The 19,648-nt window shown below is 36.7% G+C and overlaps 2 protein-coding genes and 1 long non-coding RNA gene across 3 annotated transcripts; 1 reads left to right on the top strand and 2 right to left on the bottom strand.

The window, feature by feature from the left end:
• Positions 1-4,352: 4,352 nt before the first annotated feature.
• Positions 4,353-6,126, bottom strand: LOC119085339 (40S ribosomal protein S16). The gene is made up of 5 exons (XM_037195722.1): positions 6,005-6,126; positions 5,904-5,945; positions 5,284-5,415; positions 4,968-5,082; positions 4,353-4,594 (listed from the first exon to the last, which is right to left on the bottom strand). The coding sequence occupies exons 1-5, from the start codon at positions 6,038-6,040 to the stop codon at positions 4,449-4,451; spliced, it is 471 nt and encodes a 156-aa protein (XP_037051617.1). The 5' UTR covers positions 6,041-6,126; the 3' UTR covers positions 4,353-4,448.
• A 1,584-nt stretch (positions 6,127-7,710) lies between these two features.
• On the bottom strand, positions 7,711-18,109 carry LOC119085347. Its single transcript, XR_005089281.1, has 3 exons — positions 18,099-18,109; positions 16,155-16,159; positions 7,711-8,048 (listed from the first exon to the last, which is right to left on the bottom strand). It is a non-coding gene; the product is annotated as an uncharacterized LOC119085347 (long non-coding RNA).
• Positions 18,110-18,681: 572 nt separating this feature from the next.
• On the top strand, positions 18,682-19,408 carry LOC119085342 (NTF2-related export protein). Its single transcript, XM_037195725.1, has 3 exons — positions 18,682-18,822; positions 18,889-18,975; positions 19,044-19,408. The coding sequence occupies exons 1-3, from the start codon at positions 18,814-18,816 to the stop codon at positions 19,368-19,370; spliced, it is 423 nt and encodes a 140-aa protein (XP_037051620.1). The 5' UTR covers positions 18,682-18,813; the 3' UTR covers positions 19,371-19,408.
• The last annotated feature ends 240 nt before the right edge of the window (positions 19,409-19,648 follow it).

Genomic DNA, 19,648 nt, shown 5'->3' with positions numbered 1-19,648 from the left:
CAACATAAAAAAACCAGGAAAATATAGAAAAGAAAAACCTTTAAATGGACAAAAGTAAAGTTAAAATAAATTAAAAAAATTTAATCAGAATTTTACATTTAAAAAGAAGAAAGAAAATGATTAGAAGAAATGAAGAAAATAATTTAATTTTTAGGTAAAAATAATAATTTTAGAATCTAACGGAACCATTTCAATATACAAAAAAGAATTAAATTGTAAAACACAATTTTTAAAACGTTTAAAATAAAAGATAACAACAACATTTAAAGTGGCTGGATGTTTTACTTTAGCGCTTCAAGCCTCAGTTTTAGAGTAAACGGAACAGTTTTCGGCCTCGATACGAAGAGCATCGATCTGTTCAATTCTTAGAAAGTACTTTTTTTGAACTTCAGCTATCAAATGATGAATCATTGATGAATACTTCATTTTACGAAGACTCGGACCAAATCGGTACAGCTCTTCGTACCGAGACCGGAAACTTTTCAAATTACGCTCGTGTGTAGGTCTGAACAGAAGCCAACAGAAATTTATCTGAATTTTCGGGTAGAGCTTTGGACTGTTCTGCTGCTGGAATGAACAAACTGGCTAACGATGTGCATGATTTTAGAAAAAGTGGACTGAGTCCTGTTATTAGTTTCAATATTTCAATCAACTTAAGACAGCTTTCAAATTTTTGTGATTAAATTTCCCATTTTTTTCCCGAGGTATAAACACAAAGTTTTTCACAACAAACGCTTCCAAAGTTACAGTGAGGGCAATGCTTATTTTCTCGTTTACGTTGTGAAGAATACAGTTGTAACACTGTCTGCTTGAGAGATCCAGTTGATTTCATGTTTTTCATCGCTAGTAGCAGTGCTATGTGATTAGAAATCCAGAAACTTTGACAGAATTTTCAACTTGAGCACCACTCAATATTCCGAAGGTACAAAACTTTATTTTACCTGGAAAACATACTAATTCCAGGGGTGGTGTTATCTAATACGCAGAAAAAATCATTATTAAGTTCAAACGAATACACCAAAACAAAAAAACAAACAGAGCAATTACTCTTCCCTTTCCCATGGATCGCGTGAAGCGAAAGTGGAGACGAAATGCTGTTTCGACCTCCGGATACAGTGGCGGTCAGATGTTAGCGTGGTCTAACCATCTTCAGTCGTTTCCACTGGTCCGTTACACAGCGATAGTAAAACTTTCGATTGAACATGCATAGTGAAACTGAAACAAATCCAGCGGCTTTTTTTACGTTACAATTTGGCAACGGGCTGAGCATACATAACATAAAGCCCATTCTTTTAAAGAACCAGGTATGTCGTGTTACCCATCCTTCACTTAGAACAAGGTATGTCGTGCTTCCAATTCTTAAACAGAACAAGCTGTGTAGTGTTACCCGTCTTTTTCGAAAGACTAAAGTATGTCGTGTTACCCATTCCAATCCATTATTCGTTTCGGCGTCAGCTGTATTCTTCCCAATCCAATTGATTTTTTCACGATTCAGGACTCAGCGCCTCAAGATTCAGCTCATTATGATTCAGCAGTGTAATAATATACGATCCATCCTCTTAGGAGGGTACATGCAATCTCGGTGCGTTTGGGACTAAACCTACCTTGCCCGTTTCTCTTCTATATACTCATTGAAGAGTATAACCTGAAGTGAATCATAATTTGCCGATTTGGGTATATAGAAGTAAAATGGGCATGTTAGGCCTAGTCCCAAAAACACTACGGTGAGCCATGAGTGGGCAGGGAAGAGCAAAAGCTCTGTTTGTTCTGCTTTCTGTTATAATTTTCGTTGTATTTTAACAATTTATCTATAGGCATTTCAGCTGGGGGTATTGTTAGTGATCCCAAACGTCCTGTATAAGGACGCAACGTTTGATCTACACAGGATATTCAATCAACGATTGAATGAATTGTCTGTCTTTATCCCCTTAGTACGAATGACAAAGAAAAAAAAACCCTGAAAGTAAGATAATTTCCCAATCTCAAGTTAGAGACTGTCAGAGGCAGTGAAATTGCAGCATGAATTTGCTTCAGCTCCACACAAACAATCAAAACTGTTTATACAGTTGCTACAATTGTCCTGAAGTTTCGACGACATGAGTATCGGTGACTTCCTGAAGAAACGGTAACTTACAGAAAAAACAACGAGAAGAAATGGTGACTTCCTGAAGAAACGACGAGAAGAACCGGTCACTATAGTCGCCGTTTCTTCTCGTCGTTTCTTCAGGAAGTCACCATTTCTATAGGATGTCACCGTTTCTTTAGGAAGTCACCGTTTCTTCTCACCGTTTCACCAGAAAATCTGAAGAGTCGTCATTACATGTCACCATTTTTTCAGAAAGTCACCGTTTCTTTGAAACCGTCGACTTCCTGAAGAAACGACGAGAAGAAACAACGACTTTCAGAAGCAACGCATCTCACCGTTCAATCTCTGATTGCAAGCAACTAAAACAAATAAAATAGAAAGCTTTCTATTTTATTTTAAATGAATAAAATCTACGTATAGTGGCTTATTCTTGATTTGAGATGAAATTTCGATTTCAAGAAATTCTTCAGTTGACAATCTCAACTCAAGATTACTAATTCAGCTGACATTGAGATCCCAAATCAACTCTAATTTTCGTCTCGCCGTAAAGGCGTTTTGTTGGTTCCTATGGAATTCATCCTTTTACGAAATGTAACGTAAAGGAGTTTAGTTCATCACTACAGAATTCATCTTTTTACAACATGAAAACCAATTTTCATTGCACATAAAAAGCGTTTTAACACGCCGAGCGATCCGGCCCATTTCCCCGGAGCGAAGCGGAGGGCCACAATGCGAGCCGGGCGCCGGAACGGTGTCGGTAACTTAGGAGTTAATTTTTTTCTCTAGCATCGTGTCATAATTAGTCTGTGTCATTTTTTATATATACACGCTCTGAATTTTGAAAATCGACACATTTTCTGTTTTGTGCTTTACTGCCTTTTTCTGAATTTACATACATTTTTATATGGAGAAATCAAACAACTCAAGTACAACACAGAAACATATCGCTCGGCGTCTTAAAACACTTTTATGTGACTAATTATGACACGATGCGAGAGAAAAAAAATTAACTCCTAAGTTACCGACACCGTTCCGGCGCCCGGCTCGCATTGCGGCCCTCCGCTTCGCTCCGGGGCAATGGGCCGGATCGCTCGGCGTGTTGAAACGCTGTTTATGTACAATGAAAATTCGTAAAGGGATTACTTCCTTATGGTTGGTATTTAATACAGAAAGATTATTACAGCAAGACTATTTAACAACCAAAAAGTTACTGCCAAAAAGATACCGCCAAATCGCTTATTATCGACTTTCTGTATAGAGACGATAGAATTTGCACTTCATGTACAGAGACGATAGAATTTGCACTTCCTGTATACGATAGAATTTGGTTTTATGAAGAAACGTTGACTTCCCGAAGAAACGATGAGAAGAAATGGTGAGTTCCTGAAAAAACGATTAGAACCTTCCGTCGCCGTTTCTTCAGGAACTTGTTATTTCTTATGAATTCACCGTTTCTTCTCGTTGTTTCTTCAGGAAGTCATCGTTTTCACAGAAAGTCACCGCTTTTTACATAAAACGGCGACATCCTGAAGAAACTGTGACTTTCTGAAGAAACGACGAGAAGAAACGGCGAGTTCCTGAAGAAACGGTGACTTCCTGAAGAAACAGCGACTTCTTGAAGAAACGGCGACTACTCGCCGTTTCTTCAGGAAGTCGCCGATACTCATGTCGTCGAAATTTCAGGACAATGTTGCTACACACATGAAATTTCATTGCCTCTGACTGTACCTAAATTTTTATAATTTCCTCACAGTTAGAAACGAAAAATGTTTTTGAAGTCCGTCGCAGCAAATAAATTACTAATATTACAAGGTGCTTAACGTCTGAGCATTAGTTTGGTTCTTTAAAAAACTTGTTCGAGGTAGCTGCATGAAAATGTCCTGTATTTCTTACCTTTGAATTTCCTTTGAATTGGGCTACAACCTTAAGTTCTGAAAACATTCGTTCTAATTACAACATTAGATCTCACGGTACGGGACGCGATTTTTTTCTGCTCAGTTCAATAAAGAGAATTGCTCTTTGCTGCGTGGAGACTATGTGGTGGTGCTGCGTTGTGTTCGTATTCTTCGTCCATCGTCCACATTTAATGACTTTCCAGTTTTTAAACTTAGATTGAATAGCATCGTCGATCATTCCGAATTTAACCTCGATGTTCTCAGTCAGGAAATGACGCTACAAATTATCATCTAAGATCGTCCGGGCATTCCGGCATTGCTGCTCTTTTCAGTGGTCAACCGCTCCCCAATAAACAAAAGCACTCTCGACATCGATTTTCTGTTTTTTTCTTTTTTTATTTATCGTTAAAGCATCAAAATGCGGACAATGAATGGAATTTGTCGAATGTAAAAATGTTTGAAAATGCTTAACGATAAGACTTTTGATAGCGAGCACGGGCACCTGGACCACCGAATTTCTTCGGTTCGCATCGGCGTGGATCTCCGACCAATAATGTTCTGTCGTATTGGATTAGGATGTCTTTGAGTTCTTTCTTCGATGCTTCATCAACGTCTGAAAAGAGAAACGGAAAATTAGTCGAAATGCTAAGCACAGTACGAAGACTTAATATGCTACAACTTCACTCAATGATCAATTGAAGACAAATCTTTCAATTGGTCATTAATTGACCGTTGAACCTGATGCAGTGTTCCAACAAAACAACAGCACTTTCGATCAATGAACTTGTAGAGATTACGTCACCCGACTTATCAATCGAATTTGCATAATCGGTTGGTAAAACGTAACTCAGAATTTTGATCTCCTTTCTATTAATCATGGCTAAATCAATTCACATTAGATAAAAGACAATCTGGTAGAAAGGACACGCCCAGTTTCTAAATTTCTTTCAATTAGATTGGCACACACCGAACCGGCGGTTACTTACATTTTTGATAGAATGATACCAAAGCTTTTGAAATAGCCTGTCGAACAGCATAGATTTGTGCAACATGACCACCACCGCTAACACGGACGCGGATATCAACTCCCTTGAATTTCTCCTGCAAGAAGAAAATTGGATCGAAAGTTAGTTGGATGTTGGGCTGGCACGGTCAATGAAATGAATGGCTGTGAATGTCGTCAGTTAAAAGTAGAAATTCATTTCATTGTAAACATCAATTTCGGGATAAGTTTAGTATCATCACGTATAAGGGAGGGCAGTAACAAACAAACGATTGGAAAATCAAAATCCGATTCCTTACCTTTCCCAACAGCAGAATTGGTTCCTGCAATTTGTATTGAAGCACTTTCGGCTCGATTTGGTCCAATGGTCTACCATTGACCCGAATGAGACCGCATCCTCGTTTGCAGTATGCTACGGCTGTAGCAGTTTTCTGAAAAGGATTGAACGAAAACGTTGAATGAAATGTCGAATTGATTGTAAGTTGATAAGTTGGTGAAGTTTTGCTTATTATCACTAGTCGGCTGATTGACGTAGAGTTACTCGTTGAGTACCGGTGGTCATAATGACCTCAATAGTTGCGAATTCTTCACAAAGACAATAATGTTCGATTGAATGTCGCACTACAGTTGGTTCGACATCGCGATAGTTCACATTCACGGCTCAGTAACTCAGAAGAGTCCCGCTTACGGTCGACAAAAAACATAACCTCACTTTATCACTTCCTCATTGATTCAACATTTTAACATAAAAACTCCATTCAGTGAACGTGGATACACTTCGCACATCACCAACGACTCGACTAATGATAATTTAAACGCAAAATCACGCGAATGCCGCACAAAACAATAGCAATTTCAGCATAATCCACGTGTAACCATCAAACACCACAATGAAATGTGCATTTTAACTCAATCTCACCTTGCGCCCGAAGACTTGAACCGCATTGATTGGCTCCTTTTTCTGAAACGAATCGAAATGTTCAGTTAGATCACGACAAAAAACGGAATTACTCGCATTACTTTAACAATATTTTCACCAGCCCCTTTTTGCTGCATTGTTACAGTATGGCTGTCCAAATAGAAAGAACGGAAATAGATCGAAGACGTCGAAACAGTGACAGTCGAGCATTGAACTGAAATTGAATTAGTTCTGAATGTCACCGATTGGGGGATTTTTTATGAAAGTGATTTTCGTTAGTAAACCAATTTTGGCGCGAACATTTCAAAACACGTCGGTTGTATACTAACCTCTGCTTCGTAAGAATTAGAAAAGTAATGGGAAAAATGGCTGATTCGTATGCAAATGAGATGCATTAAAAATATTGGAACAAATGTGATGACTTGATACACACCTATGATAATTCAAAATTGAACATCGAGCCTTTGAGTGGCGTTTGAGTTGTTAGAAAACTACAAACCACAATCTGAAATTTTGCTTTCCCGGCAACATGTTAGGTCAAATGTCAGATCTAGGCACCCAAAAGTTACTATGAACTTGATCTACATAATTTCGGACGGAATGAGTAGAGTATTCACATCATTTCCTATGAACATTTCAAGTCAGTTTCTATGTGATTTAGTTCAGAATAGCTGACATTTTTCGGATCGGTTATTTACTTAGAGCATAGAGTGTAACTCACCTAGATAATCGCGTACCACATTCGTATAAATCTAACTGTGCCTTCGCCCAGCGATAAGAAAGTGACAGATGCGAATTTTTTCTTTTGTCCTAATGTCAAAGAACAAAAGAAAAATTTCGTATCTGTCACTTTCGCGTTGTGTGTAGTCGAACTATTCGCACAGATTAAAAGAAAAAAAATCAGTCGAAAGTTTGTGGATGGTGAGATTGACTCAAAAACGTTCGCCTATTAACGATATGGAAACCAATGGTCTATCCACACAACTCGGAGAAAATAGCGATTTCATATTAAAAAAACTCAACTTTCAATGATTTTCACTGAAAGGGTGAGTTTGTTTATATTAAAACGCTATTCCCTCCGCTCCATACAAATTTTGACGTTAGACCATACCTAAGGAGTATACTTTCATTGATGGAAACGGGTCTATGATGATTGTTATCGTGATGTAGGAAAAAGAAATCGGCAAAGATCTTTTTCGTCCAGAAGAGGTGAAACATTTCATTAATTTAAAAAGTTGTGAATTTTTTTTATGAATAACTAACTAAAGCAAAATGCACAATAGTATTTTTCGTACCAAGCCAGGAAATGACGATTTTTTCAGCACCAGTCCTAAGTTTTCCTAACGAGCGAATCGAGTAAGGAAAATTAGGACGTGTGCTGAAAAAATCCATTTCCTGTCGAGGTACGAACAACGTTTTGTGCATCGGACAACTGAAATAGACAAAACACATCAATTTACTTGAAAACATACACACTTCACATTCACCATATTAAACTTATATTAGAGTAATTACACCTAGAGAGGAAATTACGAACAAAATTACGTAAAAAAAGTGGCCCCTACATCACATACGAATTATTTGATAGTGTGAGTTTTTTCCTACTAATTTGCCCACCAAAATTAGCGCGTAGAATTTGAATATGCCTACTAAAATGATTATATTAGTCGGACATTGAATTACATCGAAATTGATCAAAAATTTCTATAGATTATTAACCGATTAACCGACTATGAACTGAACATTGGTAAGGCTGTTAATACGCTAATTAAGGTCCATAATTTATAAATTTGTTGAATATTTCGGAAAAACGGTCTCTGCGCACAAAATTATACCGGAAAAATGAACGTTTGTTGCCTCTTACGCTCCTACTTCGGCAGTCCTTAATAAAACATATTTCCACATGGTACAATGCACCGTATTTTAATTTGAATGATTGAATTGAATTGAATATTTAAATTGTTTAAACAAAATTAAAAATCACAACGTCGCGACGCGAAAAACAACAACATGGAAAATTGACATCTATCAAAATAGTCAACGCCTACATGTGTTGGTGTAAAGTCATACGAAATATGAATATTATACAAACTGATGTAGGGGCCACTTTTCGCCGTACGTAATTCCTGTCTAGGTATGATTAGTCTAAGATATTAAATTTAATCAATCGTATAGTCATAGAAAAATTTATGTAATTCTTTTCCCGTACTATAAATCGTAAAGAAATGAAGTTTTTTCCCGCACGATATATAGTTCGGGAAAAACTGACATTTCTTAATGAAAAATCATGGCAAAATAGGTCGTATTTCAGTTGTGGGATGCACAAATTAAGTTTTTCACACAATATTCACGATTCCCGCACCGATAATATAATTTTTCCGACTTTTTTTATTTCAAGTTTTAAGGGACCAATGTATATAAACACTGAGCGGTACCTTCAGTGTTTATATACTTTGGCCCGATCAACTCCAAGGCTGTATACTTTGGGGAGGTCACGCAGACCGCCATTTTATTAGATACGCGGGAACACTTCTGATGATTTTACATGTAAACGAGCCATCAGAACAGTCGGAGCGTTTGCTGCGACTGAGCCCCGTACAAACCCGTATATCTATTGCGTACGTGACCCTAGTGCGTCTGTCACCCTACTTTGACCGTAAGCCTATGCGCCGGTTAAAGTAGTTAAAGTAAAATTATTATGTAATGTGTACATCTTAGAAATTGCGCATAGCGCAATTACGAAGCCCCGTACAACGTTCCTCTCAAATAAAACAAAAATTTCAAATAGCCCTAAAATTTTAATTTATTGAGTATAAATACACATAGGGCCTAGTATCGGCCTCAGTCCGAGGATCCAAATTTTTTTTTTTTCAACTACATTCTATTCGGCCTTTGATTACCTTCCAAATGAAACAAAAAATACGGAAAACGGATGAAATTTGCTCGAGTTATATGTAAAATACACATAGGGCCCTAGTAGCGGCCTTAGTCCGAGGACCCAAATTTAATTTTTTTTTCAACAACATTCTATTCGGTGTTCGTTTATCTTTCAAATGAAGCAAAAATTACGAAAAACGGATGAAATTTACTCGAGTTGTATGTAAAATACGCATAGGGCCCTAGTAGCGGCCTTAGTCCGAGGACCCAAATTTATTTTTTTTCAACAACATTCTATTCGGCCTTTGATTACCTTCCAAATGAAACAAAAATTACGAAAATCGGATGAAATTTGCTCGAGTTATATGTAAAATACACATAGGGCCCTAGTAGCGGCCTTAGTCCAAGGACCCAAATTTAATTTTTTTTTCAACAACATTCTATTCGGTGTTCGTTTATCTTTCAAATGAAGCAAAAATTACGAAAAACGGATGAAATTTACTCGAGTTGTATGTAAAATACGCATAGGGCCCTAGTAGCGGCCTTAGTCCGAGGACCCAAATTTATTTTTTTTCAACAACATTCTATTCGGCCTTTGATTACCTTCCAAATGAAACAAAAATTACGAAAAACGGATGAAATTTGCTCGAGTTATATGTAAAATACACATAGGGCCCTAGTAGCGGCCTTAGTCCAAGGACCCAAATTTAATTTTTTTTTCAACAACATTCTATTCGGTGTTCGATTATCTTTCAAATGAAACAAAAATTACGAAAAACGGATGAAATTTACTCAAGTTGTATGTAAAATACGCATAGGGCCCTAGTAGCGGCCTTAGTCCGAGGACCCAATTTTTTTTTTTTTTTTTCAACAACATTCTATTCGGCTTTCGATTACCTTCCAAATGACACAAAAATTACGAAAAACGAATGAAATTTACTCGAGTTCTATGTAAAATACACATAGGGCCCTAGTAGCTTTTCACTTCTAAGGCCCTAACTCACGGTCCACTCACCCAATTTTAAAAAACTTTTTTTTCCTGGATTGGTATTGACAATACCTATCATTTGCCGTGTCATTTACATTTATCATCCATCGTTTATTTTGCCATAAATATCACCAAAAGACCTTAAATCACTTAGGTGGCCCTAACTCACGAAGGGCCGACCCGAATATGCCCATCTTCGAACTTAGCCTCACTATTTTGACTATCTTTCAGGGAAATTTTTTTTTTTTTGAAATCGGATTTGATTTACTCAAGATATCGACGTAACGGACAGACGGACAGACGGACAGACGGCCCAAATTTTTATTGCGGATTCGTCATCTATGAACATAGGCAAACACTTTGCCCTCACCGTCTGCTTCGAATTCCATCAATTACACACGGCATCGTAATCCTATAAGCCCCTTCGTACTTCGTACGGGGCTAAAAATTTCACCACATCATCAAGACGACGAGAATCATCAGAGTAGGTGAATTTTTGTATGAAATCGGCCATTTTATCATCAACTGTGGTGTGTAACCCGCGTATCTGTATCTGCGTGACCTCCCCAAAGTATACAGCCTTGATCAACTCTTGATTAGTAGTATAGAGCATTATTGTACGTGTAAGGGATTTTTCAAACATCTATAGTGCGGATACCATTTCCGATGATCTTGGCCTGGCCATAATATATCGAGATCAAAGTTTATTTCTAAATTCCGTGTGTTTGTGTAGCATAAAAAAATATATTTCATACCTAGGACCATATCTCCGTCCAATATGAAATATACTATATTCGTAACACGGACTAAAAGTCTTTCTTAGCGCATTCTATTCCAGAAATTGCCTTCGGCAATAGTACATTAGATAATAGATAATAGATAAAATAGTACATTTCGTACCTAGGACTAAAAGTCTTTTTTAGAGTGTGAGAAGTTTCCAGACAGAGCCGAAAGCGAGGTCTGGAATCGAATACGCTAAAAAAGACTTTTAGTCCGTGGTACGAATAGAATTTTTCATATTGGACTTCGTCGCACTTTTTCTCGGACTGAAGGTTTGCCTATGGGTCAAATTAACCGTTATTAAATCCATAATTTCATGACGAATTCGAAGCAAAAGAGTTTCTTGAAAAAAAAACGTTTAGAAAATATAAGGTACTTTCCGTGGAAAACCCATAAAAACGATTTTGTATCTTTTAGATCATTGGTTCTATAAAGTTGGGATTTCCTTAGAAAGAGCTTAAAACTATTGCAGTCTCTGAGTGACTCACATATATTATTTCCACACCGAACAATTTTGTCTTTCTTATCATTCAGCTTTTTTTACGATTTGAAAATATTTACATCGATTCAATATTATTAAAGGAGAATTTCCTATGAATTTTACGACCAACAAAGACTGTTCTGTTTTCCTTAATTTTAATTAGTAACACATTTCCAAGTAATTCAGATCGCTAATCAAGCTCTGCTTGTTCCACTTTTTTAAGCCGGGGAAAAACATATTGTTTACACATTGCAAATAACAGGTGAAAATGTTATTCATTCAGGTGTTGTTGATGTAAACAAAAACGCAGCCATCAATACGGTATTCTATTCGTTGATAAGCGATTTCTTTGTGATAACAATTACGTATCGACGCATTTTCGTATCGTTTATAAGCAAAAGTTTTTGTGTCATTCTCACCATTCACAAACGTTCGACCGAAAGCGAGACTCAAATAAACTCTAAAGTTAAAATTCAAAACTTTTGCTCAAATCCAATCGCAAAATATCAAGCATCATGGCTAGTATAAAAGTGATTGTTGCAATGCTGTTATTGACTGTGTTGATTGCTGACTGCTACGGAGCTTGCAACCCATTCTCACAGAATTGTGCAAACCACTGCCGAAATAATATATGTCCAACAAGCGGCCAATACAAATGTAAACGACCAGTTGATGGAAACTGTGAGAACTTCACCTGCAAATGTGTGTACAGTTCTAATAGTAAGAAATGTTGCTGAAATATGGGAGATATTGTTAAATAAAATGGTTTTGTCCGGTAAACACTGAGATAAATTATTAGTCAACGCAAGGTCGGCCTGGCTTGAAAGAGTCCCTTCGAAATCCCAAAAGGTCAGTTCGCGCTTGAGTCTACGACAAACTTTGTATATTTGAATACATGTGCCTAGAGACACTCTATATGGGTAGGAAGTGATCAGTCTCGAAATAATTGGTACCAGTGTGAAACGAGTTATACCGGAAATGATAAATCGTCTCCTAAAAACCGGCTCTATTTTCTGCTCCAAATTACTGCATAGGACGGAGAGGGTGGCGGGACATTTCCACACCGTCAATATCGTCAGGAACGATATTATCGTTTTTTGGACGATAGTATCGTTTTCTGGACGATAGTATCATCTAAAAAAACGATGGTATCATCTAAAAAAACGATAGTATCGTCCAAAAAACGATAGTATCGTTGAAAAACGATATTATCGTTTTTTGAAACGATAATATTGTCCAGAAAACGATAATATCGTCCTGGTAATATTGTCCAGTACTCAATTTTACTCAGAGGTGCAGCAAGAACCGAATTCTCTTCCAAAATATCGAAAAACGATTGTCAGAGGAAATCACCTACCAAAAAATAAAAGAAGGGCAATTTACTCACACAAAGTCGGTAACTTCCTCCATTAAAAATCATATTTTTTATTGCAGCTATTTATCAAGTCAACGTCTTTCCTCAATGTGGAATATCTTAGCTGAACTCAAGACAATCTTGAGATTAAGTTGAGTTGAAATCTCAACTCAACTCAAGATTTTCTTGAGATCTTAATCTCAACTCAAGATTACCACAATCTCAAGTTGAATTGAGATTAAGATCTCAAGATTACCTCAAAATTAGCAGAACCTTAAGGGAAAGCATAGTTTCGATACATTAAGTGAAAGGAAGAGTTTACAAAGTATTTATTGATGGAAAGTAAATAATCGTAAAATCGGTTGTGCTCACTACATACATTGGTCCAGGTCCATACACATCAGTATTTAAAAACTGCAGTGTTACATGTTACAGTCGCACGAGTCGAACTCTTTGATCCCAGGGAATTCATCCTTTTACAAAATGTAACGTAAAGACGTTTTGTTCGTTCCTTCCTAGGAAATTCACACTTTTACGAAATGAAACGTAAAGGCGTTTAGTTCGTCCCTAAATAATTCATCTTTTTACGAAATGAATACCAACTTAGATTGTACATAAAAAGCGTTTTAACACGCCGAGCGATCCGGCCCATTGCCCCGGAGCGAAGCGGAGGGCCGCAATGCGAGCCGGGCGCCGGAACGGTGTCGGAACTTAGGAGTTAATTTTTTTTTCTCGCATCGTCTCATAATTAGTCTGTGTACCAATGCACCAATTTTTAATATATATTTGCCATCTATAATTTGGTTCTGTAAATTTAAATTTTATATAAAAAAACTTCACAGACTAACTATGAAACGATGCGATAAAAAAAATTACCTCCTAAGTTACCGACACTGTTCCGGCGCCCGGCTCGCATTGCAGCCCTCCGCTCCGTTCTGGGGCAATGGGCCGGATCGCTCGGCGTGTTAAAACGCTTTTATGTACAATCAAATTTCGTAAAAGGATTACTTCCCTATGGTTGGTATACTCAAAATTACCACAATCACAAGTTGAGTTGAGATTGAATTCTCAACTCAACTCAATCTCAAGAAAATTCTTGAGTTGAGCTAAGATATTCCACATTTTCCCCACACATTTTTGTTCAATTTTGTGTTTCGTCTCAAAAACCATCCAGAACGATAATATCGCCCAGGACGATATTATCGTCTAGGATTTTTATTTTAAATAAATTAAAAACGATATTATCATCCTGGACGATATTATCGTCTCAAATTAAAAAAAAAATTAATTAAAAACGATATTATCGTCCCAAAAATTATCGCCCAGGACGATAATATCGTCCACAATAACGATAAAATTGTTCAGAAATAGAAAATAACGATAATATCGTCCAGCGGATATTTTCATCCAGGACAATATTATCGTCAAAAAAACGATAGTATCGTCCAAAAAAACGATATTATCGTTTTTTTAAACGATAATATTGTCCAGAAAACGATAATATCGTCCTGAAAATATTTTAGAATTTATAATTTTAGACGATATTATCGTCCTGAATGAAAATTTTTGGGACGATCATATCGTTTTTTTGGATACTATCGTCTAGAAAACGATAATATCGTTCCTGACGATATTGACCGTGTAGTTATGTCGCCTCTCCGACGGAGAGAGACCCTGACAAAGGCCACATACAGAAACATTCAGTTTCAACAGTAAGCATTCCGTTGACTTCATAATGCAACATGCACTATTGAGGGATGTTATATCAACATAAGTATGAGGGATGTTATGTCATGCGTAAGTATTGAGATCTTCGCCCGAAGAAACCTCGACTACCATTTGTGCCACAAAATTACGAAATTTCCAAAGTCAATCCATGAATAAGGAAACCTGTGCTGAACTCGTTGGAGGTCATTACATCCACATCTAAACTCATTTTTTGGGTACTCATTAAAAAAACAAACTTTATGTTGGTGAAGGAGCACCGTGAATAGACATTTTAATTTATAAATATGAACAATCAAACTTCAACATCGATGTCACCATCTTCAACGAATTATCAATACAAAATACGTAGATAATGGATCACTTTGGGTCCAACAAGGGAACCCTGAGTTTCTGGATTGTATAAATTGCAACCGTCACTCCACTATCGTTGGGTATAAAATGATTTGTAGCAGAATATGAGCATCTTTCCTGGGCTTAAATTTAAAAAAAAATAATCAAAAAATTATAAAAGTTAAATCGTTGTTTGAGACACGCTATTTCCACTTACATGAGCTCCGCTTTCTTCGTTCAAGATAATTCCAAAATATGATAATAAAAGCTATGACTATGATAGGAACCGCAAGTACCCATCCATCCGGACTGAGTAATAGTTTAAACAGTCTTCTAATTACCATCTTCGCGGCTTCACTAAAATTACAATAAAAAGTTTACTTGAGTTACTTTCAACAGTTTTGTGAATTGTTGAATTGACGATGCGTATTTGTTGAAACGACAGTGCAATGTGGCAATTTCACGGCTTTAATCTATGAATTGGATTATATTGATAAGATTTCATCGAACGCATGCAAATATGAGAGATATGCATTAATAAAAAACAATAAATATCGTAATCCCCTCGTATTTTAGTGAAGGCCCCCACATATATATGTTACTTAATATTATTAAAAACATACGAAACATATACGATATCTGCAATATCTTGAAACTACACTGGAACAATGTACCTTTAAGTCTTTTCATTTAAACTTAACTCTATACTTATCCCTAATTAACAATAAAGTTTTTCTGATTTGTTCCATGTGTGGATATTAGGCCTGTTCAAATTTGAAAAATTATTTTAGATTCTATCGGCATGATATCAGAGAGTTAAAATTGTTCAAAAAAAGAGACCCGTATTTTTTTATATAATTTTTTGAAGCGTTTTTGTTCTGGGGAGGTTCGTTCGAAGGAAAATTCTGAGTTTGGCTAGTTTTTAGACAGTTTTCGGCACTAAACTCAACCAAAACCTCAAACATAAACGCGCTAACTCAATTGTTGTCAAAGGAAATGCAAATTTAGAGTCTCGTTTTGAATATGAGCGAATTTAGTCAAGTGGTTGGAGAGAACGAGCCTGAGAAGCGCTTGCAATCGATGCCAACGTGAAAGGGTAATCTAGTTTTTGAGGGTTAAGCACATCATTAACACCAGTGACTTGGCCGTCAAAAGATGCGTCTTCTAACACACTTTCAGGGGAAGTTTTTGAAAATCGGTCTCGTGGTTCGGTTGTGCTAGTCAAAAGAGTGGGACTCATTTGGCGGGCTCGCTTGCACAGCGATGGATATTTTTCATCGACTAACTTATGTGATTCGTAGCTTATATGTACACACTTATTTTTCCCGTGTTGAATGCTGGGTAAGTGACCGAAAAGTGTTCTTTTCGAGCGTGCTCAGGACCGGTTCCACGATTTTACTAAAACCGATTACTAGTTTCTCAACAACCTGTAGATGAGTTAGTCAGCTAAGCTTTGGATTAATTACAGCATGAAGATGCTCTGAAATATTGGAAACAAAATTGATTTTCTCTAGTTGTTTATGCGGCGATAGTCCATATAAACAAACCAACATTCTGAATAATCTTTTTTGATGATGCCACTCAAATCAGACATCAAAATATTGGTTTGTTAATGTGGACTATCGCGGCATAAACGACGAGAGAAAAACAATTTTGTTTGCAATATTTCGCTCTCCTTTTTCAGAGCTTCTTCATGCTGTAATTCATCCAAACCTTAGCTGACTAACTCATCTACATAGAGTTTGTTGAGAAACTAGTAATCGATTTTAGTCGATTTTAATCGATTTTAGTCGATTTTAATCGATTTTAGTAAAATCGTGGAACCGGTCCTGAGCACGCTCAAAAAGAACACTTTTCGGTCACTTACCCACCATTCAACACGGGAAAACTAAGTGTGTACATATAGGCACCGAATCTACATGAGTTAGTTGATGAAAATTAACCATCGGTGTGCATGCGAGCTCGCCAAATGTGACTCACTCTTTTGACTAACATAACCGAACCGCGAGACCGATTTTCAAAAACTTTTTTTCCCCTGAAAGTGTGTTTAAAGACGCATCTTTTGACGCTTAAATCACTGGTGTTAATGATGTGCTTAACCCTCAAAAACTAGATTACCCTTTCACGTTGGCATCGTTTGCAAGCGCTTCTCAGGCTCGTCCTCTCCAACCATTTGACTAAATTCGTTCATATTCAAAACGAGACTCTAAATTTGCATTTCCTTTGACAACAATTGAGTTAGCGCGTTTATGTTTGAGGTTTTGGTTGAGTTTAGTGCCGAAAACTGTCTAAAAACTAGCCAAACTCAGAATTTTCCTTCGAACGAACCTCCCCAGAACAAAAACGCTTCAAAAAATTCTATAAAAAAATACGGGTCTCTTTTTTTGAACAATTTTAACTCTCTGATAGCATGCCGATAGAATCTAAAATAATTATTCAAATTTGAACAGGCCTAGCGGATATACTACCTAGATGCACTGTATCTAGAAATGCCAATCTTTACAATTCATGTATTTTGGTGAGAAATAATGCAGCTCTCTAGCAATATCCAATATCACACCAATTGTTTACAAAATTAGGAGGCCAAAAATCGTACAGTGTCCGCTTGTAAATTTCATTACACTACCATTTCATACACTTCTAAAATAATGAAATTTACAAGCGAGAGCTGCCTTGGTTGGTAAGATTCATTATAGGTAAGTAAAAAAAAAAGAAAAACAATTCTGAGCTCAATTTACTTATTTACTTATTTACTAACATCGTACAGTTTTAGCGAATTATAAGAAAATGAAACTACTTCGCGCAGCTCGGAGAGTGAATATTTTTTTTATAGTTTCTTCTAAAGAAATGGTTCGAAATGATCATATGAATAAATTAAACTATGTGCGTCGAGATAACTCGAAACTTTTTTTTTGCCTGAACTGTACTAATGGATAGGGCGTGAAGAAAATTTTTCTATGGGCTGTTCCTCGAAATTCTCAGAATGTAGTGACGATTCGTTTGAGCTATAGCTCGTTTGGATCGCCGTCTGCTTGAATCCCGACTGTTCAAAGTTTTTGCGAATTGACTCATAAAGCCTTAATGTAACTATGCCATGTCTGGGTTTATATGCTTTTATTTGGCCTTCTCAGTCGAAAGAACCCTTTAAGGGTGTAGATAACGCAAGTCCTTGCGTCTTTATAGTTACAAAAAAGGGATGACGCTAATGGTAACGCATTCTGCGTCTGACCTTAAAAAGCTTAACAATTAAATTTTTACGCATGGCAGATGATTCAGCTAATATCTTAAAAAATGTCTTGGTTCCGAGACACTTTTTCCGTTTTTAAAAATCTTCATCCGCAGAGGTTGTGACTTTGTGAACCTGTGACTGGGTTGTAACCGCAGGATGTTTCTAACGTTGTTATTTTACAATAGAAAAATTTTCAACAACGCATAACATGTAAAAACTTATTACGAGAGATTTTCTTAAGATCTATTAAGCTTGAAATAAAAATAATCATCGTCGTCGTTCGTGCTCCTTTCTGTACTTTATTCAAACAAATAATTCAAACGACAACCTCCCTCCTTTCCTCATTTTATTATTGTCGACCGAAATAAAGTCAAATAAAGAAAGAGTTGAAATGCCTAAACTCAAATTGAATTCTAGCTTAAATCAACGGAAATACTGAGAGTAAGCCATGTTCCTAACTCGAAGATGGTATTACTTGATAGGTCAACAGAAGAAATGCTTCGGTCTCAAGAGACAGTGGGGGCACAATGACGGAAGAAAGCTAACCTATCAATCTTTAGTTGCCACCGTTCCCTTTACAAGACAGTTAAGCAGACATCATTTGAACCATGTGATTGATGTTGCTCCAGAATTTTTGATATAAACAGAGTTGGTTGAAAATTGTACGTTTTGTATATCTGTTGTCGAAATATCGCGATTTCGTCACTCATTTCTGACACTCTAACAAAACGTTGTTCCTAACTTATGCTAAGAGGCTTTTTTAGTGAACTCGCCTCCGACTCGTACTGGAAACCACTCGTTCGCCAAAATATACTATTTCCAAACGTCTACCTACAGTCGCCTAAATACTGCTTCATCATTCTTCAACAACAAGCATCGCAATAAAAGTAAAATATTTTTCACGAACTCTGTGTACCACTCATTTTAAAAGGGCATTGAGTTGGACCTCTATTTTTCACTTTGTACATTAATGTTGGCGGAAGGAAGTGAAACATCACCAGATGGCGCGTTTTTCACAATTTGTCAAAAAGTCAAAAAGTGACAGTACCGTAACATTTCGACGCGGTGTTTACAGCAGCCAAAACAAATAATTACAAAAAAGTTTTTTTTTATTAGTTTCTACCACAATTAAAATCTTTAAAAATGGATCCGGTAAGAATTTTAACAGGGCTAATTGAGCGATTCATTTCAATGATGTCCGAAATTATCTACTTACAGGACGTTAAATCAAAAATTGATCAATCGTACCAAACCGCCGATGAGTTCACCAAAGTGTATTACGACAGTGTTGATAAGAAGAGACATGTAAGTGACCGAGGTGTTTATTCAATTCGACTTGAGCAAAATAAATTTCCGATTTCGGTTTCTTTTAGCAAATGTCCCGATTATACTTGGACAATGGTTTACTGGTTTGGAATGGTAATGAGTCGTCCGGCAAAGAAAATATACAAAAATATTTTCTTGACTTACCGACATCCATTCACAATGTAATAACGTTGGACACCCAGCCGATAATCGACGAATCTACCACATACGCCCCGACATTTATAATCCAAGTTTCTGGCAGCGTTAAGTTCCAGGACAATGCACCGAAACCATTTCAGCAATCATTTATGATAACGGCACAGGGCGATAAATGGAAAATTGCCACAGACTGTTTTCGGTTACAAGATGCGTTGAATTTAGTGGAAAAGAAATAAAATTTTGTTGAACAGACAAATGCTGAGACAAAGAATTTTTATTTTTTTGGGAAGAAAATTGGAAAATGGTTTGCAATCCGGCCCTGGATAAAATAAACAAAAATCGGCTTTCATAAAACATGTTCCTTTTAGACACGACGAGTGTATTGTAACAAAATCATGAAATTTGTTACTTCATTTGTGTTTGATGCAAAATCTATTACTTCAATAATTTTATCATTATATTCGTCAGGTTAGACAACACTACCCAGCAGGACTCATTAATATTCTTATAGTTG

The sequence above is a fragment of the Bradysia coprophila genome, unplaced genomic scaffold (assembly GCF_014529535.1).
Source record: "Bradysia coprophila strain Holo2 unplaced genomic scaffold, BU_Bcop_v1 contig_94, whole genome shotgun sequence".
Lineage (NCBI taxonomy): Eukaryota > Metazoa > Arthropoda > Insecta > Diptera > Sciaridae > Bradysia > Bradysia coprophila.
Note: the sequence above shows the minus strand (reverse complement) of the source record. Positions and strands in the feature narration are given on the sequence as shown.

Bases quoted from the DNA above. Each gene is read 5' to 3' on its own strand.
- LOC119085339 (XM_037195722.1), bottom strand. From the start codon at position 6,040: ATGCAGCAAAAAGGGGCTGGTGAAAATATTGTTAAA. The intron at 5,946-6,004 runs GTAATGCGAGTA...GATTCGTTTCAG, and splicing joins CTGGTGAAAATATTGTTAAA to AAAAAGGAGCCAATCAATGC. The intron at 4,595-4,967 runs GTAAGTAACCGC...TTCTCTTTTCAG, and splicing joins GGTATCATTCTATCAAAAAT to ACGTTGATGAAGCATCGAAG.
- LOC119085342 (XM_037195725.1), top strand. The intron at 18,976-19,043 runs GTAAGTGACCGA...GGTTTCTTTTAG, and splicing joins GTGTTGATAAGAAGAGACAT to CAAATGTCCCGATTATACTT.